Source organism: Haliotis rubra, unplaced genomic scaffold, assembly GCF_003918875.1.
Source record: "Haliotis rubra isolate DU_JTF1 unplaced genomic scaffold, ASM391887v1 Scf149, whole genome shotgun sequence".
NCBI lineage: Eukaryota > Metazoa > Mollusca > Gastropoda > Lepetellida > Haliotidae > Haliotis > Haliotis rubra.
The window spans coordinates 1,131,602-1,155,400 of NW_025765436.1; the positions used below are offsets into that span (position 1 = coordinate 1,131,602).

Genomic DNA, 23,799 nt, shown 5'->3' on the forward strand with positions numbered 1-23,799 from the left:
TTGTTGATGCGTCTAGATTGCATTGTCTAGGCAGAATGCACTGCAAAGTCTCCACTGATGCATCAGTGGGCTTCGTTACACATGTAAATAGTCCCAGGGCCGAGGAAATTCCAAAGGGAAATTACCCTTCATTTCTGTAACAGGCAATCAAGGGACGTAACTCTATCTTTACTTCGCTGCGACTCACAGAAACGACCGCAAAATGGGTATCACCGCCATTTCTTTCTTCTTGTGTGCTTCTCATCCTCGGAGATAGGCATCAGCGATGACAATAACCTTGTCCAGAATGGCAATTTGCAGTGATGATACATCATTCTTCCCCTTATATACGCAGATGATCTGTGTTGATCAGCATACCTCAAAGCGTTGCCTATTTATAGCAAGACTGGTCCCAGTGTAGTATCGAAGGGGACAGATACTCATACAGGCTTGCTGAGGTGTTGTCTATGTCTACTTCGCTGATGACTGATGTCTGCGTTGTTGGAGGCTGGTCATCGGACAGCTGAACAGCTGCTGTAGTTGCAGGAGACGATCTAGTCGTTGTGGAGGTCGACTGCGTCGCTCTTCTAGCCGATCTGAGAGGTACTTCAGGTAGAAGTATCGGCGGGTCAGCAAAAAAACGTCTGCTTCGGCAGGTGGCACAATGCAGGGGTGGAAATAACTTTTAAATTGCTAGTGTACTCCGGTACAGTGGCACATGTAAAATCACTTGCCCTGATAATTTTTCCACTATACCGTCCGTTTTCTTGTTGATTTTTTAAATAAACAACATAATTAACATTGGAATATCAACTGGACACCGGTACAGTGTGATATACAAATTTGCTTGCCCGACAGAAAAAAACACTGGGCTCGGTCGTCGGGCAATGGGTTATTTCCACCCCTGCAATAATGTCTTCATTAAACGATCTCTGATGAGATGTTTTACCGGAACGAGTTAAATCACGAACAACAGCAGACGACTGCCCCTGTAACGTACTCAGCAAATCACTAGTATTATGTATTTCTGCAGTAGAAGACAACACACGGTTACCAGCATTATCTCCAGTTTATCAACAGTGACTTGAGATGACTTCCTCACCTGGTCCATGGTACGTCTATAGATGTAAGACAAATATTGATTAAATTGTAAATTTGATAAACCAATGCATTATGTACAACGCAAGGTGGAAGAACATGACGGGCATTGGGGGTGAGGATCAGCCACTGATAACCGGTACCTGCAAACAGTGCAAGATTTCATGAAATGTAAACAAGTTACATTACGATGAAAATATATCACAAAATACAAACAATTTCTTCAAATTTTATACATATAATACAAACTAGTTATAGCCAAATACCATACACAGCGTAATTTCGATAAATAGGATCTATATATAAAGGATATATGCCGTATACGGGACTCCAGTACTTGCCCAACCATCCGCTTGGGCGAAAAGGGAGAGAGTGACAAGTAAGGCTGGTAACATGACTGTTTGCGCGGGAAAGGGTGGGCAACTCGTGGGTGAGTGTACTTTTACGTCTGCTTTAGGGAACTACAAAGGATTCAAGTGTTCCACTACCATTCGCATAGAAGAGGGAGATAAGCAAAGATCATGAGTCAGGATAAGGAAAAATTATATACCTTGATGAAACCTGGTGTAATAAAAAATCACTCAACCGATCGGATATGGCTTCCTTCAGAATATTCAGATGGCACCAGTGTTACCATCAGGCAAAGGTAGACTCTTGATCATCTTGCATGCTGGTACCCATAGCAAGGGACTCATTGGGGGTTGTGACTTTGTTTTTGAGGCCAAGAAATCTGATGGTGATTACCATAGCAAAATGAATGGGCAGGTATTTTTGGATTGGTTCAAACATCAGCTTTTACCGCAGCTGGACGAACCAAGCGTTATCATTTTGGATAACGCCAATTGCCATAACCTGCGTGTCCCTGGTACCATCACTACCACCATAAGCAATCTCAAGGCTCAGTTGCAAGATTTTCTCACTTCCTGTAACGTGCCTTACAGGCAATCAGAAACAAAGCCCCAGCTCATGGAAAAAATCTGGCAGCACAAATTGCCAATCCAGTACATCACTGGCGAACTAGCTGCAAAACAAGGCCACATAGTTCTGCGTACACCAGTACACTGTGAGCTCAATCCCATCGAGCTGATCTGGGGTAACTGTAAGAATTTTATTGCTCGCAATGATACCACATTCAAGCTTTCAGACGTTAAAGAGCTTGTGTATGCTTCTTTTGCGAGAATTACCCCAGAGTTTAGCAAAAGGCTAAAGACCGTGTTCTCAAAATCGAGGACGAATACCGTCTGCGGGGCGGCGTTAACGTCAGCCGAGTTGCACCTGTTGTAATTCCGCAAAGTCCTCGACCAGGAGTGACACTTGATATTTTGAGACGGTCCCTGACATGCACTGCCTGTGCGTTACATGAACGCTGTCACCCTGTCTGCCTGCCAGGTGGGTCACAGTATAGTTTGTTTCTTAGAAGTCTTTCTGCCATGGAATTTTTTCTAACTTTTCGATATTTTACGAGTAATCATTATGATTAGGGAATGGTACATAGTGATTACTCATATGCCATATTAGGTCGAGGTAGTATGAATGATTACATATGAGTTTTGAATCTGAAATATCAACCATTATCAAATAATTGCCAAAAAGCATTTTCCAAGCATTTCTGGCATTACTTTAGTTCAGTTTGGCTAGTATTGTGTTCATGGAGCACACAACTTTGAAATATAACAAGGATTGAAGAGACATCATTACGATCATAAAGAATTTTGTATCAAAACCATATTCAACAAAAAAATCATGATTACTGATGATGCTAGTGTTAAGTAGCCACATGCCAGATTTCAGTGCTGAATATTGGTGACGTTCAACAAGCAGAACTTTTCAGCTTATAATGAAAGTGTGATATACAAAATATTCAGTTGGCTGTCTTAGCAAATCTACATCACCGACATTTCACATAACTTAAACATAATACATGTACTCTGTAGGTATGATAACGTCCTTGGTTAGATTACACTTTGCAAATATCTTTCATTTTCTTTAAGTATCAAGCACTAGAGAGTTAGTACACTTTGCTATATTTGAAAGCCTTCATTGTTGAATCTCCTCACACCAGGGTGCCGTTGTACAAAGCGATCTTAGCGCTAAGGTTACCGTAACTCCCATACATTAACATAGACTAAGGTAGCCTTAGCGCTAAGGTTGTTTTGTACAACGGCACCCTGGTCAGTATTTATTTTCAAACTCAATGCACACAGCTGGCACTTATACACAGAATTTTATCGTTAGTAATTGTCAGAGGCAGCCAATTATTTAAGTGCTTGTAAAATGTTGAGTGCTATCTGTGACAGTAAGAGGAATTATAAATCTACCACCCTTGTAAACAGAAACATTGCAGGCTTGGCCTCCTTGGAAGTTTTGAGGTGGGGAAGTTTCCTGACTACTGACTACAACTATTAGTAGGGCGGATAACAGACCAAAATAGGCCGATCATTCACTTTGTGATACAAGCACCAAAATTGGCATGATCGCTCACCATGGACTCCCCGTTCAGAAAATAACATTGGCCAATCAAAATCCAAGATGGCCACCACTGGTTATACAAAAATATAATCCTTTACTTTTGACTATCATTTTTGGCAGATGTTTTTCATCCAGATGTCTAATTCTACTTTAGTTTAGCTTGCAGAACCATGTTTTAATGCACCAAAAAGACACAATAAATTATATGGGTGGTTTTATCTGAATATGGTAAGGACCAAAACTGGTACGTTTACTCAACAAAGATTCATCTTAAAGAAAACAGCATTGCCCACTCAACAATCTAAGATGGCCGCCATTTTCAAGATGGCTGCCACTGATCATACAAATTTTTGGGTTTCCTTCAGATTTTCTTTGCAGGCTTTCATCATCTGATATTTATACCTAAAAAGGTTTTAAAGAGACATACTTTAAGGAAATTGGTGAAAATATTGCAGTAATATAATAATTATTCAAACGTGAAAATATTGCGGTAATATAATACATATTTAGATAATATACTAAATATATGATCAAGATAATATACTAAATATATGATCAAGATAATATACTAAATATATGATCAAGATAATATACTAAATATTCATGTTCGTTATCTCTTGTCCGTGTTACTGTTAACAATTCTTACACATTTAGTTTTCAACAAATATTGTGGCACATAGACATTAATTTACAACAAATTCGTTATTCAATGACAAGACGGCAAACTGTAATACTATAAGTTGTATAAATAAGAAAATAGAATTCCTGACTATGCAACCTAATTTTGAGAATCAGAATCACGACATATATGTTTAGTGACTTATAATGTAGAAAATAGGATTGACAAGTTCCCAATATAGGGCAATACAATATATTTGCCAATACACAGCAAAAAACGTCAAAATGCAACAGAAACTGTTTTTTCTCAATAAAGGTAATAAAGAATGAACGTGATGCGATTCATGCACTTCCCTTTGCACACACAATCCATGCAACATTTACAATAGAAACCAGGGGGGGTGGGGGGGTGACCACATCCGCCCTCAACAGGTTTATTCGTCTTCGACACTTACGGAACAGGTTCACTGCCGCATCCTCTACAACATCTGTAGTGCCAGGGCTCCGAATTGATCAGATTCGGTGGCGAGAGTGTTATGGTTTGGGTAGGCAGTGGAAGACCCGATGTTATTCACATCCAAAGCAATCTTACAGCTCGACATTACTGTTCCATAAAACCATCAGACCTCATGTCATTCCATTCATGAACTGTCAGAAGATCATTTTCCAACATGACAATGCTAGACTGCATACAGCAAGATTCAGCACAACATTCAGGTTCTTGCATGACCCTCTGATCACCAGATCTGAACCCAATTGAACATTTGTGGAACAAACTGGATCGACGTGTGAGACAGTGTGATCCTCAGCTGCAGATCTTAGCTGCTTTGTTTCTGATTTTGCACGAAGAATATCTGGTCATTCCTGGACAGTTCATCCGGATCTGATCCAATCTATGGGACGCCAATGCCAGGCAACCATTGCTGCTAATGGCGTTCACATAAGATATTGACTGCTCTGTGACTTTGACCTTTCTGCACATGTCATTAGTTACGTCCCACCTCTACTTCCACTGGACAATACATATTCAACAGTGTTTTCTCTATCACTGTCCTGTATCACTTAAACTTACATGCATAAATATATGACCATTTTCAGCTATGCGTTTCTCTTTTAGAAGTATAGATTCACAATTAGTGAGTGAGTAAGTATGGTTTTAGCCGCTTTTTAGCAATATTCCAGCAATATCACGGCGGGGGGGACACCAGAAATGGGCTTCACACATTGTACCCATGTGTGGAATCGAACCCGGGTCTTTGGCATGACGAGCGAATGCTTTAACCACTAGGCTACCCCACTGCCCCAGATTCACAATTAGATAACATTAGACCCAAACAAACTTTATGTTATTTGGTTTTTTGGGTTTTTTTCATAGTTATCAAACTTGATGTAAATAAATAAATGGTATAAGCAATATGTTTTCTGAAAATATATTGAAACATTGATATTTCATCTCTTGGTAAGTAAAATTGGTGACCTATGTTAAAATAAGATTTTAGTTAACAAAAACAAATTGCGTTATACAAATTCTAAGAAATTTGTGATGAAATTTAAAGTACATCATAGCTGCATCAAGCATAGCCTATTCCAAAGTCACCCCGCTTAAACTTTCCTGAAAAGTGAGAAGCGTAAGTCGCAAAGCCCTCAATTCCACTATTTTAATCTGGCACTGGACATGGAACTCTTGATCCTAATGCTGATCAGATCATTTAGAGAGGCAATTATAAATGAAACAGTTGAGCCAGGTAAACAGTTACAATATTGATGATTTTGATGTCTATACTTCCATACAATAATTTTGTTCTTTGGAAAGCTATCAAAACTATCATTGAACATTCATTGTCTTCGAAATCATGTTCTTTTATTAAGTGATCATGATCTGATAATCAAAGTTTTGGAATGAAAAATGGCGCCCATCTTAATTTGGTATAATTTTGCCTTTGAAATACTATCTCTCTTCTCTTGGCCTAGCCAACCTTATTGTTTGATCAACATGAATACCACCAACCATATCTGAGACAAAAAAGTCGAAACCTGGTTGAAAATTGTCGTATTTTGCCTCATTTGACATTTGTTTATAATATACTATGGTGGCCATCTTGGATTTCCTTCAGCAAAATGAATATGTTTTCTGGCCTATTACATCATCCAATCTAGAGATGTTATGATGAAAGTCAAATATGGAGACTACTTTTGGTTCTGTCTTGTTTTGAGTTCAAAATGCAAGAAATATTTTTAAAACTTTGCTGTTTTAGGAAAACTGGTGGCCATCTTGGATTTTGGAAGCAATCATATTTTGGTACAAAGCATAAACAGTATCTTACTTAACACATTGAGACACAAATATGTTGAAAATCTCAGAGAAATTCTGTTTTTAGGAGCTGAAACAAAGATAGTGTAATATAAATGGTGGCCATCTTGAAAAAAGGTGGCCATCTTGGAATTTTGAGTGGCCAACGTTATTTTTTCAGTAAGTGTACCAATGTGAACATGTATGCAAATTTTGTTGCTTGTATCACAAAGTGAACGATTTTTCCATTATCTGCCCTACTATATATGTTACAGGGAATGTGTGAAACCAGGGATTTCATGTAATCCCTGAAAGATTCAGTGACCCTCAGGGATTTCATGTACTCCCTAAAATTTCCAGGGATTTCATGAAATTACTGATTTTATTGGTGTTCCATTACACACATTCCCTGTTAGGATATCAGTGAATGTGTGAAATTAATGTTTGTAGCTTAAAACTTTACTGTTGAGTCTCATTTCATCCCTTAGTTCTTTGGAGTTGAAAACTTTGACAATTTACTGATGACACTTTTGGCTAATTACTACCTTGAGTCGGGATACCAAGTTAATTTTCTCAAGGCTTTACTGTTTAGTCTCATTTCATCCCTTAGGTCTTAGGAGTTGAAAACTTTGACTATTTACTGATGACACTAAGTCAAGCTAAGAGAGGGAAATTACCGGGTTTCGATAATAGTCCAGTTGATGTTTTGACAAATGACATCTGTATAGATTATCTTCATAAACTGTTTTCTACATGTTATGAGACTGGTCATGTACCCTCCAACTGGGCCCAGGGGATCATCACCCCTACCCCTAAGTCTGGAGCTGACAACCTGAGAGACCCAATGTCTTATCGCAGCATCACACTAGTGCATCTTATTGTTATGATTAATAATTTAATCAATATTCCTTTTGTAGTTTCAAAAGTTACAGACATTGTTTTTAGCAATTTCGTTTATAAATTGAAACAGGACCTTTTACAAGTTTGTAGTTTAACTGGTAGGGGAGGTAATAAGTTACACATGTACTGTACTTTAAAGGTGGATTTTTGCAGTGATTTTATGTTAATTGTAATGTCTCGCTCTATGACAAAAGCAATAGCTTTGTTTAGATGTGCAGTAGCGCCGCTTAGAATCGTAACTGTAAAGATTTTATTGAAGATAAGTGTCATGTTTTATTGCATTGTCCTTTGAATGCTGATGAGCTTTTACAAGTCTTTTAGATGTTTTGTTTTTTTAAATCTGGGTATGTTGAAAAGTTAGTTTTCTTCTAGCTTGTCCAGGTGTATCGTTTTTATCTGCAAAACCTGCCTTAATATTCTTAAAAAGCGTACTGCAAATTTGTATATATCTTCTTAATGTAACTTGTACCCTTATTATTGCATTTTTAATATTCATATATTATACTCTGTATATTGTGGCACAAGTGTCTCTCATAATTCCGTATGGAATGGCTCAACATTTTACTGTGATATAGCATTTAAAAAAGTAGCGAGGTTTTTCAAACATTTTGTTTTCTTTATTGAAAATAGACCTTTAAGTTTAAACAGACTAGACCATTCACAGAAATAACTTGGAATATACATCATCCCGCTGTTGAAGAAGAGCTTTGGGATATGGTATTTTTCAAACCATATATTTCATGTTTGTCCTCAGCGTCTTCTTTCTACAAATGATGTGACAATGGACAAAGAACTGTTTCTCCACACAGCTGTGATTTTCGAGTCGAAATGTGGTGGTCAGGGTTTTCAGAAATGTAACTGTTGTCCTAACCAGTGTAAATCAATACGTTGTAAATGCTACTGAAGTGTAAGAGCTTGTATGATAACACTCTATCTTGTCCCAACAAATGAATTTTATCAGGAAATAGCATTATAAATTTGGTGTTCTCTATTTCAATAAGGGCTTACAGGGATTTCATGAAATCACTGAGCTTATATTTCAGTAATTTCATGAAATCCCTGGAAATTTTAGGGAATACATGAAATCCCTGGGAGTCACAGGGATTTCATGAAATCACTGACTCTTTCAGGGATTACGTGAAATCCCTGGTTTCACACATTCCCTGTAACATATATAAGAGTGACAAAAAGGAGATTTGACCAGACTTGTGTCGTAGCCCAGATGGGAAAATAGTTTTCAACATGATAAACACTGAATTCCTAGAAGCTTCCACCACCAATCTGGATTCTTTGGAGAGAGGCCTGTTTCAATACATTCAACAGTGCACAAATTCTGAACATAGTTAATCATGTAAGTAAAACAAATCTAACTAGATGACCTCTTATGAACATATGTTTCATCAATTTTCATGAAGACAAGGCTGAAATTAATATTTTGAGATACTCTTGAATATCTGAATGCAACAAGTCATTTTATATTAAAACAGATATTAAAAAAGTGTTCTTTTTAAAATTAAGAATAGAGTAACATTCATTCTGATAGAAAAGATATCCTCACCCTAAGTTATGAGAAGCCATGATTCCATCCAGATTGATGGATTGTTATATTTTCCATGTATAATATTAACTGAGTAGGCACTCAAATGACATTGTGGTTTATCAGACAAACATCATTTTGTGGAACATTCAGAAGAGCATCATTATTTGATTAAACTTAAACAGCCTATTTTCCCCAACAAATCTTTCTTGGAAACCTGAATATACTAAACATTTCGTTACATAACAAATTCAGGCTTGTATACTGAGAACATATTTCAGACAGGTTTGGAAATAATGATTCTACAGCAAATGGTAGCTTCTTGTTTCTTCATGACAAGCGAGACATTCATTCTTTCACGTCAGCTTAGTAACTTGACAATATACAATCCACAGTCGGTTTCGTTAAAGACTTCATAATTTATGAATCAAACTTTCACTTCCAAACAAATGCATTGCATATTAATACAGCTAAAATTACAATTACATACCACAAACTGATAATGCCTCCATTATAAATATTCCTGCACTTTCTATCATACAGCAGGCCCGGTTAGAACAGGGGCTCGGAATTCGACCACGTTTCTGGTCATGTCATGACCTAACACAGCGACATTGCCACGAGCTACAATGCATCGTTTCAAAACAAAAAGCAACATTGAGAATCTGCATTAATGAATATACCTGTTCGTTTTCCTTGTAGTTTCTGCAGTTGACAGTTGTCAACAGAAGTGCCCACGTAACACACACCCAAAACATCGCCATTTTGAAGTGTCTAATTTCCGTGTACAAACGTGACAATGCGAGATATGATTATTTTATGGTAAATGAATACAAAAAATATAACTTTATAATTTGTATCATAGCATGAATGAATATAGATAATAATGACTTTGTTTTAATAAAATAGCAGTTTTGCAATATAATACAGTTCACTAGCTGGGCTCTGTCTCGGATAAGCTCCAAATCAACGCGTGCTAACGTTGACGCATTTATGGTCACCGGTATACAGGCAGTAGGGAAAGAGGTATCGCTGTGATGAGCTTTGAACGCCACGCACTTGTTGCGGTCGGCACGTCTTTGTTGAATGTTTGATATCGCACATATGCCGATCAAGACATTTCGATCGGAAATGCACGAGGTCTTGCAAATGAAATATCCAAACTGGTCACCTACACAGCAGCCTGTCATTCAAACGTACGGCGCATCATTTAAAACAAGTTTGCACATGAAATACATTAGATACAACATAAATTATTCTCCATAATGTTTGTAAAGCAGTTTTTTAAAGTTTATTTTTCATTCAAAGTAACCAGGACTGTCAGTGAACTAGCCAGTTAGTTTATGCCAAACCCGTATGTATATCTTGCTCTAAGAACAGAACTAATAACACATCGTTTGTATATATATTACGAACAGATTCCTTCAGCCAAATTCAGGCATAGATTTGGTGTGGGACTGAACATTTTCTCTCATGCACAAAAGATGATTCTTAATGTATACCATTTTCTTTGTGCAGGTTCTTGACATGTCTAAACATAATGGATAATTTCATAAATAATAATACATATCATAGATCTATATATTAGCTAATTTATATGGAGATAACTTTTGGGTCCTTTTATCAATAGTTTACTATTAGGATGAGGCTTTCTGTAGAATTAGTTACATATGTGAAATACATTAATTGTGATTGGTTTCTTTGTCAAGGTAGAATTGTATAATTTTAAATGATCCAAGTAGACCAAACAAAAATATATAATAATTTCTGTTCAATATCAGTTTGGATGAGACGTCTGAATTAGTTCAGACATTCCAAGTTGTGAGATTGCTCAGTTAGCTAGGATATCACAAACACAAGGTGTTTTTGATTAAAAGATATAATGGCAGGGGGCGGTGGGGCAGTCTAGTGGTTAAAGCGTTTGCTCATCACGCCGATGACCCAAGTTTGATTCCCCACATGGGTACAATGTGTGAAGCCCATTTCTGGTGTCCCCCCACCGTGATATTGCTGGAATATTGCTAAAAGCAGCGTAAAACTAAACTCACCCACTCACTATAAAATGACAAAAGAAATAAATTGTGGGCAAGACATTATTAGAAAAATATATGCACCTTCACAATGGTTTCTTCAATTTTTTAGCAAACTTTACTTTTTCTATTACATGAGAAAATTATATTTTGAAATCGTCTGTTGTCCAATTTTGTGAAATGATAGCCAGCAAGCAGCAGGTTCAGAGATTATATCCAGCTAATGACAACGTGGTGGTGGTGGTGGTGTTCGAGCTTGAGAATATTTCGCTCATATGACGACGTGCATGCGTGTGTATGTGTATGAGTGGCTGCTTGTACTAGCCCAGACTGAAGCTGGATTTATAGTGCTAGCCCACTGAGATACCATGCCGCAGTGAAGCATGAATACCCCACTCAGACACAGTATACTGACTCCGAGCCGACCAGTCCTTGTTGTACCCATTAATGCCGAGCGCCAGGCAGGGACCAAATTGTACCATATTTTAACGTCTTTTGGTATGACGCGGTCGGGGATCGAACCCGCGACCTTCCGCACTCTCGGGCGGACGCTCTAACCACTACACCACGGAGGCGGTCTAATGACAACGTGGTTATGGACCTGTGGACCAATGATGTTAACAGGTCATTACGGTGCTGTCAGTGCCACTATTGTGCAGTACATGTACACAACACAACCATACCATCCAATGGTAGATGACCAGATTGGGGAAACACAAACAACATCTTATGACTGAAACAAAAGTCACTTGTCACCATTGACAAGTAATTTAGCTCAAAGATGCCTCTATTGACTCAGCTGGGAATGGGCCCATGATATGCGAAGTCCATGTAAAAATTGTTAAGCCACTTGTGCTATTGGCAGCGTAGGTTGTATACTCCCCTAGGAGTAGAGAAAGATAACAATCAGGTTTTGACGTACAAATCAAGACAGGTCACAGCAGTTGGTGCCCTGCCTTTACTGTATGTACATGAAACTATTTCTCAAGCTTCGGCAGGGGCGATGGGGTAGCCTAGTGGTTAAAAGCATCCGCCACTCTGAAGACCCGGGTTCGATTCCCCACATGTGTTCAATGTGTGAAACCCATTTCTGGTGTCCTCGCTGAGATATTGTTGGAATATTGCTAAAACAGCGTAAAACCATACTCACTCACTCACTCACTCACTCACTCACTAAAGCTTCAACAGAGTTGTCTCCCCTGGTAGTTATTTGCTTGACAGTGTGAACATGAACTACACATCAGGATATGATTGACATGCTAATACAGCCAAGCACCAACAGAGTTGTCACGCAAGGTAGTTGTCTCCCCTGGTAGTTACCAGACTGACAGTGTGAACATCAACTATGTCTCAGGACATGATCAACGTACTAATTCAGGCAAGCTTCATGAGAGTTGTATCCCCTGATACTTACTGGACTGACAGTCTGAACATCAACTACACACTTAATGCAATAAGCAGATCAATGAATATCCTGGCTATGTGGTTGTAGCAGGCATTACATTTGTCATCTGAGTCTTCTTCATAAATATCTGAGGCAAAAAATAAGACATCAAGAACAAAATTGTTTTTATTGCAAAAATATTAACAAAGTAGTTACAACAGAATATTGTACAACATTGTTATCTTATACTACCCCACTTTGGTTAACTCCACAGGTTGTGCACTATTATACCAAAAACAAATCATAGTAACAAGATACTAGGCACACATATTTCATATTTGATCAAAGCAAATCCAATTAACACACATAGTTATGGCCTATTCTAGATTGTTTGTTCACTAAAAGATTAGTCTTGCACCATCAACTGTACCATTCATAAACAAAGGTTTCTTTCTAATTGACCTATCCATGTCTGCTACCCAATGGTCAGATGCTAAACTCTTTACCGTAAGTGTGACAAGTTAAATTTGCTTTGAATGGCATAATCATCAATATCCCAAACTTTGATCTTATAACTAGGTGTAACAACCTCCTTCACTGAACACGAAAGTGTTAATGTATCTGGTGGCACTTGAGTCCAAACTGGACTTCATGGAGGTAAGCGATGCCAAGGAGCTATGCAAGAGAAGACCTGGGATATAATTCAATAGAAGCCTAGATATATCTAAAACTAATTATGTGCATGATTATGTGATATTATGAATTATTAAATTCAGGTAATAAATACATGTCATTGCAACTCTTGCAATGTTCCAAGCCATTCCACATAAACCAACATGAAAAACTACCATTCTCCAAATTAGATTGAGTGAGTAAGATGTTACCCAGCTTTTAACAATATTCAGTGTATGAAATAAGCCAAAAACCTAGCCAGACATCTGGGCTGGTAACTTCAAAAACTTACCAGCCCAGAAGAGATTTAACCAATCCTTCTTAAATACTAAATAGACAGTGCCAGTGGACACATTATCTGAATATTTTTTTTCACCGGTTCATCGGACTGGCTAGCTTTAAAATTAGACTGTCCGGCAGAAATCTAGCCCGTCTCGGGCTGTCGGACGGGCCTTATTTCATACACTGTTCACTATTCCAGCAATTTCACAATAGGGCACATCGGAAATGGGCTTCACACATTGTACATATGTGGGGAATAAAACCTGGTTTTACGGCGTAATGAGCGAACACTTTAACCACTAGAATACCCGACTGTCTCCCCAAAGTTGAATGATGTGACTTGAAACATTTTACACTTTTACATTTTTTCATTAGATATTCTTTTTTCCCCACTGTATATTAGAATTAGTAGTTTACAATATAACACAGAAGCTCTTTCTCTTTGATTTCTAAAGCGCAATATCAGATGAGATTTCTGATTGGTTGGAAGACCTGACTATTTTGATTAGAAATATGGACTCATCTGAGTACACTAGTCAGATATTTTCAAAGACGGTTTATGAGAGATGGACCTTTTTGGATATATCAACTTTGGTACTAATGATTACACATAAATAATGATACACAACCAACTCCACACTGAAATGCATAAATGAGATCAGACACAGCCATAGTTATCAATTACAAATATGAGTTTTGCGATCATATTTAGGGGATATTTTGCTCATAGATTGTCACGGTATCACTACAGGTACATGTGGTAATATGCATGACTCATTAGTTCTTTTACCACTTGTGTCAGGCTCATGGTTATTGAGTAATACTGCTGCAAGGAACTTATCTTGCCAACATGTCTTAATCTGTTTTTATGAAAAGAAATAAAACAAGTTGAAAATTGATAAAAATACATGTTGAGATGCGGTTAAGTTGTGCTGTGTCATGTGACTTTCACAGACTCATAAGTCCATTCTGTGCTGCAGTACTTCACTCTTGCTTGACAACGGTATAAGAATCTATACTGAAACATCGCATCATATGTAATAAAGAAGTTGTTATCCATAAAGCATCTTACTTTCTTATGACTCTTAAGCAGCATGCAACTGTTCCCTTTGTAGTGGGCATTAGGAGTTATCCTCCTGCACAAGTACAAAAGGTCAAAGCAGCAAGAACTAGGTTCTGATATAAAGAAGATTGTTCTCTTGCTCAGGAACCCCTATGCTGCCTGTTTCCTTCATGGCAGCACATTACTGAATTGTTCTCCGCTTCAAACATCTCTTTCCCTCCCAAGTGGGATATCGAGTATTTTATCAAGATCACGTGAACTAATCAGATCTCAACTTTTTGTCATGGAGGCAAGATAAATATAATACGTACCTAGTTAGGACTGTTGGGATAAACCTGTTTCTCATGGCCTTTCCTGTTCTAAATTTGTACTCTATTTTTAAGCATATCATTATGCACTGTTACGGAGAAATGTTTTAACCCAAAATTTAATTTTAGGATTAGATTGTGATTTTGTGTCGTGACATTTACAGGACAACCGAGACAAGGACACTTGTGTATTGCATCAATGTCTTCATATTTTGAAATGTATGGAAGGTGCCCCAAAAATTACATGGCACATTAGAATCAAGTCTACTTTCATAGATTAGTAGCCATTGACTGAATGAAGTTTAAAAGAAAATCCTTCCTACCTGGTCAGTTTTTAAAATAAGTTTTGAGAAACAGGATTATGTTTATAAGGCAACATAGACATACAAACTGTAAACACAAATAATCCACACGCCACAGACACAGGCCTTGATTGGTTTTGTTCCTTGTTTTGAAATGACAATTCCTTTTGTGTCATCAAAATTATTCATAGTTCAGGGCAAGAGATGCATTCTTATCATGTACACAGTAAACAAAATATAGAATACAGTATGCACGACCATTTTGATGAATGTGATGACAAAGAAATATTAATTGGAATGTCTGCAAAACTTCATTTCATTAAAAACAAATTTGAAATTGTTTGTATGGAATCACATCTTAACTGACTGCACAAATATAAAAGAATATTCAGGAATTACTCTAGGTGTTCTATGAGGTTGGTTTTCAGTCCCAATTCTACAAAAATGTGTGTAAAAGTTCCTAAATTTGAATTAAAACTTTCTCTTTTCTGTATTTTTGTGATATTTGCACCCTTGTCAAATGTTAGTACAATAACGTTTTACTTGATGCTTGATTACTTAATTTTACATTGAATGCAACGTTAACACATATCTCAAATCAAAAAGATAGGGATTTTACCAGATTCCCTAACTTATATTGATTCCTAGATAAATGCCTGATATTGGTATACCTCTCCCGACAACTACTTTCTCTTGTCCCTCTCCTGTGTGTCCCTCTCCTCCTATAAGCAGCCACATCCGATCTCATTAAGATACCCAATGTTACTCTGATAAGAAACGTCTTTGCTTGAAGATATGAGGATGCTGTCACAGGTTATCCTGCGGGAACTTTGACCCCCATCAAATAAAGCCTGCCGAGGGATATCAGATGTAGATGCCAATCAGATATCAGCTTTCTACAATGATTCGTCTTTATATCTCTACACCCTGGAATTAAGAGCTCAACAAAAGCAAACCCACACAGAGCACAAATAGTCCTTAGGCATTAAGTATCCACACCAACATAATGGCATGGCCTTTATTATTTACATTATGGAACTGACCAATCAACTTGGAATTTTGATATATAGAGATCAGATATACTTGTTTGAATATTTTTCTCATTTGTATCATAAATGTAGAAATCTTTATTGCTGTATCGGAGTAAAAAGAATAATGAAATGAGATCGTGGATACACCTGGACCTAGTCGGTCTTGGGTCGACGCCCCAGAATCTTCTTCCTCTGTGTCAACATGTGCATGTACAGCTGTGGAAACACTGTAAGGAGAATGGAAGAGGGTATGATAAGGACCCGTATGCACCCAAACTTTGAATAAGAACTAGATTTTGTTCAATTCAAATGAGTGAGTGAGTGAGTTTAGTTTTACGCCGCACTCAGCAATATTCAAGCTATATGGCGGCGGTCTGTAAATAATCGAGTCTGGACCAGACAATCCAGTGATCAACATCATGAACATCGATCTGGGCAATTGGGAACCCAATTCAAATGAAGCATACTTAGCACTAAATGAACATGTTAAGCTAAGCTGTCAGAGGTTTTGGATGCACTAACGTCCATTATGACCTCCCCTTAATTGTTGTCATATCTTAGGATGACCCTCCTCACTTCTGAGTACATATTTTCAAGCCACTCCTCAAATATGTGTATTATTGGCAACTTGACTCCTGAGAGTTCCTAGGACTTCAGTCCTGCTCCACAACGAAGCACATGTGATACATGTGGTCTCACCTTAGGCAAGTGAGTTTGTCAAAATTGCCTCAATTCATCCAGCAGAAAATGGGTACCTGGTGGGATAAGTCATGTGACTCTAACCTTCTAGCGCCTAACAGGCAGCTTGGGTTATTTGGTGTAATAATGTGTTAGTGCTTTGAGCATGCACAAGTGTGTGGAAACAGGCGCTTTACAAATGGCCATTGTTCTTATTATTTTTTATGACCCTCCCTTAGAGACGTATATTTTTTTTTTATACCCAATTAACTCTGATCTTCTCCAACCAATAAGAAAGTACAAGAAACTGGCTTGTAGCCTCATGTTTTATTGTCAGGTAATGTTTAAACCTAATAAAATATTTTAATGTTTGACATTTCCAATGGGCCACATATGGTCATCACCTACCTTGGACGTTAACAAAACAAGTCAGTAATCTCCATTTCTCGATCATTACGATAGTAAAGAAAATCTGCACAGTGGGTATAGACTCTGCTGTAGTCATATTACCTGGGATGTAGGCGAAGATGATGAACCAGAGGTAGTAGTAGTAGCTGAAGGACATGTTGAGTGTATTTGGCAACTCGAAACTATACAGCTTTAGTTTCTCTGCATATGGCAGTGCTGTCCAGATGGTCATCAGCTCTCCCTGCACAACACATCAGGACATACAGTGAGCATACAAGTCTCTTTTCGAGTGATTTGTCTGTTTGGTGTTTAACGCTGCACATATAACAATGTTCCAGCTATATGACAGCAATATGTAAATAATCTAGTCTCCACCAGATAATACAGTGATTGACATCATGAGCATCGAGGAACATCGTTTCCATCAATATGTATTTACTGTGTAAGTAAATATAGTGAAGGGGAAGCAGTGAGTTTAGTTTTACGCCACACTCAGCAATATTGCAGGTATATATAGGTGGCGGTCTGTAAATAATCAAGTCTGGACCAGACAATCCAGTGATCAACAGCATGAGCATCAATCTACGCTGTTGGGATACAAGGACATGCATCAACCAAGTCATTACGACAAGGGTTGCTAAGACCAAGTCTACCCCGGATCTTCACAGGGAATCATCTTGAGTCAACAACTTGGTTACATCACTATATGACTGATACAATGCCGATGCGATGTAAAACTTCAACTCAACTAAACTAAACAAGAAGTCTGAAGAACTTGAATGGGTTAACATAGCTTACTTATGTAACACTGAAAGTTTGCTAAGGATCAACTTTGGACAATCAAACAAAAAATCCCCAAAACAGGCAAATCTACAGGAACTCAAAATTTTCTTACAGAGGAGTGGAAGAATCTTGGTGCCAAAATTCCTATGCCTTTGACTTATTTAACATGATAAAGGGTAAAAAGACATTTTTCTCTCATTTCTATGAGTACTTCAATGTGTTGTGCTTGACATAAACTTACAGTGACTCCTATCGGATACAGCACGATGAAGAAGGTGTATCTGAAAGCACAACAAAGCAGTGTATAAAACATACATAGTCCACAGCAATGGCGCTCCAATTAATCAGTTACTGACTTATCAATCTGAATTCCTGATGATAATGTCCTTTGAATATACACTGAACAGCTTCCATAATCCAATGTACAATACCTCCATTAGGATAAACACCCTCAGAAGTAAACTCACCATCTCTAATGCCGCTTCCTGTAAGTGACCATCACTCTACCCTGACTCAAAGGCTACTTCTTTACCATTCTTTCAAATTAGCTCAAATTGAAGCAATACTAATTAACGAGTCCAGGATATTTACCACAGTGAGAAATGAGTAGTGACTTTAGGTTTACGTCACTTTTAGCAATATTCCAGCAATATCACTGTGGGGGACACCAGAAATAGCCTTCACACATTGTACCCAAGTGGGGAATTGAACCTGGGTCTTCGGCATGAAGAGAGAACAGTTTAACTACTAGGCTACCCCACTGCCCGAGACATGAGTAGGGTCAACACTGCTGTAAACAGCATTTCAGTAATCTCACGTCGTGTCAGCTTGACATGGCTGGAAAGCCTGAAGTGATGTCTAAGCAATTTCACATTGGAGAAATCTACAAGTACAGGTATGCTGCTGACAAGCCTAAAAACATTTTGGAACTGGATTCAAGTCCGCAGTTATAAGTGCCTGGCATGGCTAAGAGATGCATAGAAAATTGCAGTGCTTTAGATTTATGTTAATAAAATGGGCATAAATACGATAATTGATTGACTGAGTGAGTGAGTTGGGTTTTACATCGTTTTTAGCAATATTCCAGCAATATCACGGCGGGGGACACCAGAAATGGGCTTCACACATTGTACCCATGTGGGGAATCGAACCCGGGCCTTCAGTGTGACGAGCACATGCTTTAACCACTAGGCTACCCCATCGCCCCTGCTGAAGATTGAGAAATAGTTGATGTTCACACTGTCAGTCAAGTAACTACCAGGGGAGACAACTCTGTTGAAGTTTGAGAAAAAGTTGATGTTTACTCTGTCAGTCAAGATAACTACCAGGGGAGACAACTCTGTTGAAGTTTGAGAAATAATGTTCACCTGTCAAAGGAAACAACTCTGTTGAAGTTTGAGAAATAGTTGATGTTCACACTGTCAGTCAAGGAACTACCAGGGGAAACAACTCTGTTGATGTTTGAGAAATAGTTGGATGTGGCCTGTCTTGATTTGTATGCCAAAACATGATTGCTATCTTTCTCTACTCCCTGGGGAGTATACAACCTACGCTATGGGTTTTTACATCTACCTTGCATATCATAGACCCATTATCTTTCTCTACTATCTGGGGAGTATACAACCTATGCTATGGCTTTTACATCTACCTTGCATATCATAGACCCATTCCCAGCTGAGTCAAGAGAGCACCTTTGAGCTAAGTCACTTGTCAAGGGTGAGGATGGTAGTGAGTGGTTGATCGTAATGTTGTATAACTTTTTGGAGACTACACAGGAACTGGCCACTCCCTCCGGTGTACAGCAAAGCTGTGTATGCAGCTGAACATATATTTCACTTACCTGCACCACACCAGGAAATAGGGCACCTGCCCCAATAAGCTGAAGAAATAGTATCCATAGCGAATAATCTCTGTGATGGACCAGGCAAATAGGAGAGCTGCAACCCCATGGCCATTCTGAGTCTGGAAGACAAACACTCAACGGTGCAATATTTGAACTTGTAGCAGTCATACTGAAACTGTGACTTGACATTTGTAAGTGCACTGAAACTATTGGTGGGCGGTGGGGTAGCCTAGTGGTTAAAACATTGGCTCGTCACGCCGAAGACCCGGGTTCGATTCCCCACATGGGCACAATGTGTTAAGCCCATTTCTGGTGTCCCCCGCCGTGATATTGCTGGAATATTGCTAAAAGCGGCGTAAAACTAAACTCAGTCAGTCAGTGAAACTATTGGTGCTGAAACTGTAACACTTGTACTGAGATTGTAATATTTGTAATGAAACTGAAACACTTGTATTCAGATTGTATTATTTGTACTGAAACTGTAACATTTGTACTGAGATTGTAATATTCATACTGTAACACTTGTACAGAGATTGTAATATTTGTAATGAAACTGAAACACTTGTGTTCAGATTGTAATAATCGTACTGTAACACTTGTACTGAGATTGTAATATTTGTAATGAAACTGAAACACTTGTGTTCAGATTGTAATATTTGTACTGTAACACTTGTACTGAGATTGTAATATTTGTACTGAAACTGAAACACTTGTACTGAGACTGTAATATTTGTACTGAAACACTTGTACTGAACACTATTTGTACTGAAACTGAAACACTTGTACTGAGATTGTAATATTTGTACTGAAACTGAAACACTTGTACTGAGATTGTAATATTTGTACTGAAACTGAAACACTTGTACTGAGATTGTAATATTTGTACTGAAACTGTAACACTTGTACTGAGATTGTAATATTTGTACTGAAACTGTGACACTTGTACTGAGATTGTAATATTTGTACTGTAACACTTGTACTCAGATTGTAATTGTACTGAAAACTGTGACATATGTACTGAGAGTGTAATATTTGTACTGAAACTGTAACACATGTACTGAGAGTGTAATATTTGTAATGAAACTGTGACACTTGTGCTGAGATTGTAATATTTGTAATATCTGTACTGAAGCTGTGACATTTTCTCCTGAAATCGTAAAATTTGTAATGAAATGGTGACATTTATACTGAAATTGTACCTGTTTTGCTGAAACTGTGGCTAGTCATTTTTCTGAAAGTGACATTTGTACTGAGATGGTAGCACTGATTCAAGATAGCATGTTACATGTTTGCAATTATTTGTGTAAGGAATACTCAACTACCAATGATTTCATTTTTTACTTAGTAACAACATTCAAACCTAATGCATGTTTCATGACACCAATGAATAAAGTAAAGTCTATTCAATTTCTCTTAAAACAAATTCCCTCAAATATCATTGGTACATTCAAACTGACGAACACAAATGAGATACAGAGTGAAGTACGTACTGCTGGAAAAGAATGGATGACCCCCCACAGCAAGAAGACTCTGGAATACACCTGGAAGCCTGTCAGTGTAACATTGGACTTCACAAAGCCAACTGCACAATGCAGGACCTGCAAAGAAAAGTGAGTGAGGGAGTTATATAATACACAGATTTGTACAGATAGTGCAGCAGTGTAGAATATGAGGTTAGAATTAGTCTTCCAAAACCCTTGCTTGTCATAAGAGGCGTAAGAGATGACCACTGAGATTGGATGGTCCGACTCACTCGCTTGGATGATTGCATGTTATCCAAACTGCGTAGATCAATGCTCATGTCGATCAGGCCCCCAAAACAATGTTGTGGTTCTGATTACCCGACTAACCCTTGAATTTTGACTGACCCTATATTTTTAAGTGGTATGAATAAAATAAGCTTTCAGATACCATTGTTTTTTCTCGGCACCGACGGACATCGGTCATTCTGATAAAGAAAGTCGACATGATGACCGCAAGCTTGATTGAATAAACAATTATACATTGATAAATTTGTTATTAGTTTGTACTTTACTTCTTAAGAAAAATGTAAAGAAAAATCCTACCTACCTACCCTAAATTTTAAAGGGGTGTAATCAGAAGCACAACATTTTTTTTATTTGGCCTCAACTGATTGTCTGGTCCAGACGCATGACCGATATTATGTACAGACTGGTGTTATATTGTTGGGATATTGAGGAGTACTGAGTGCAGCATTAAACAACAAACACCCCAAAAAATAATGTATGGAACAAGTTTTAGTCTGATCGATGTATGAACTAAGGTACTTCTCTATGCTTAATGTGACAATCAATTTTGCTTGCTCTTTTGTCAAATGTATCTCAACCGCCTTATCAATTACCAAGTGCACTTATTACAGAAAATATGGCAAACAACATATCTTAAAATGCACATTCTATGCATTTTCTAAATCATGTCTATACTTGATCAAGAAAAGTGTGCTCAATAGCATTTAAGGTTTCCAACAAAACAACCAATCTGACTTCAATCTTACCTCTAAAAATGCAGCTGTCTGAAAGATCTTCAGAATTGGTTCCACTGCCCTGTACAGTCCATGCACATTCCCGGACACCGTCTGAGATACAGCAATCACAAACAGTATCAACCACCTGGAACATTAACAGATAATGGTAAAGGTGTGCCAGCTAGATCCATGCATAAGAATCAGGTTTGCCTAAAGGCAATGAGTATTTACAGCGGCTTAGAAACACATATTATAATGTACTGTCATAATCATGATTATAACCGAGCATTCATTAGGGTAAGTAGTTTGTGTCACAGTCCCTGAAATGCAATATTTTCCCTTCTGTCCCACCCCCTTCTGCAACACTAAAGCCCTTAAAGAAGCAAGTCTAGATTTCCTCAGGTCTGAATCTCCAATCTCACTGGGGCTCCTTTTCAACTTAAATGGATTATTTGTTAGTGTCAAAATTATATATATCTTCAGAGACTAACAGGGAAAGAAACCTTTCAAAATTTCCCATTAGACCACAGGACCAGTGAGTGGACAATAATTAGTGGTCCTGTCTGCACTTCACTGGTCCAAAATAACATTCCTAAGTTTACTTAAGTATCAATACAAAATTCACTGGCCACCAGGACCACTGCAAACTTATCATTTAGTGGTCCTGATGAATTTTTACTAGCCTGGGACCACAGTACCAGCACAAATTTCGCACACTGGACTAATTGGGCCGGTGGGGTAGCCCAGTGGTTGATGCATTTGCTTATCAAGCTGAAGGCCTGGGTTTGATTCTCCACATGGATACAATGCACATTTCTGGTGTACCCCGCCGTGATATTGCTGGAATATTGCTAAAAGCGACGTAAAACGAAACTCACTCACTGAGAAACTAAGCGTTAGTCTATAGGGTTTGCTGTTCATATTAGCTGTATTTGTATTATATGATGGGTTAAGATTGGGATTATGTAGTCCAGCATATAACTAGAAGACTTTGCATTATACCAAGGTGTGCTTCATGTAGGCCTTGGCTGGAATACGGGTACATTTATATCAACTAGGAATTATGTTGCCCTAACCAAGGCAATATTTGACGCACAGAAGGCACAGAAGGCAAAGATTGCTCATATGAATTTCAAAGATATTATTTGATTTCTCCATTTGTTTTTATAATGACTAGTGTGAAAATTAATGATTTACAGTGAAGTTCAAACAGTGAAGGTAAGTCCTTTATAATCTTAAACAATACATCTCTAGTACTCCCCTAGCATATGATTTCATGAAATATGATTTCTATTCTCATGAATATTTTCGTCATTAAAATATATGTTTCGTTTCATTACGTAAGTTGTAACAGGTGCAAAGCCGGTGTGATCGAAATCTGGACAACACGCCTCCTGCATCGCTATCCAAAGTCTAGTTGCATGGGCCTACCAGATACAAACAAACATCATATTTACCCGAGCATCTGAGAGACATTGTAAGCAACTAGATATGTTTTCACCAACGCAGACTCCCCCTTCTGTTCTCCGCGTTTACTCGATTCAGCTGCCATTTCTGTCACGACATCCACCTACGGAGCATTACCAAGTTCTGTGACCTAGATTATCGCTGTTGGGAGTTATGGAGATCACCAACCAAT

At 38.0% G+C, this 23,799-nt stretch overlaps 2 protein-coding genes across 2 annotated transcripts in view; both read right to left on the reverse strand.

Annotated features, from left to right (window-relative positions):
* Positions 1-9,694, reverse strand: part of LOC124270009 (transmembrane 9 superfamily member 1-like) — a 28,534-nt gene extending 18,840 nt beyond the window's left edge. Inside the window, exon 1 of the mRNA XM_046705033.1 lies at positions 9,575-9,694. Coding sequence (XP_046560989.1) covers positions 9,575-9,655 — 81 coding nt within the window. The 5' untranslated portion in view covers positions 9,656-9,694. The remainder of the gene's footprint in view (positions 1-9,574) is intronic.
* Positions 9,695-12,473: 2,779 nt separating this feature from the next.
* On the reverse strand, positions 12,474-23,786 carry LOC124270010 (very-long-chain (3R)-3-hydroxyacyl-CoA dehydratase 2-like). The gene is made up of 7 exons (XM_046705034.1): positions 23,618-23,786; positions 22,191-22,305; positions 21,166-21,273; positions 19,673-19,794; positions 18,074-18,113; positions 17,152-17,290; positions 12,474-16,190 (listed from the first exon to the last, which is right to left on the reverse strand). Exons 1-7 carry the CDS (start codon positions 23,710-23,712, stop codon positions 16,117-16,119), a joined length of 693 nt encoding a protein of 230 aa, XP_046560990.1. The 5' UTR covers positions 23,713-23,786; the 3' UTR covers positions 12,474-16,116.
* Between the last annotated feature and the right edge of the window lie 13 nt (positions 23,787-23,799).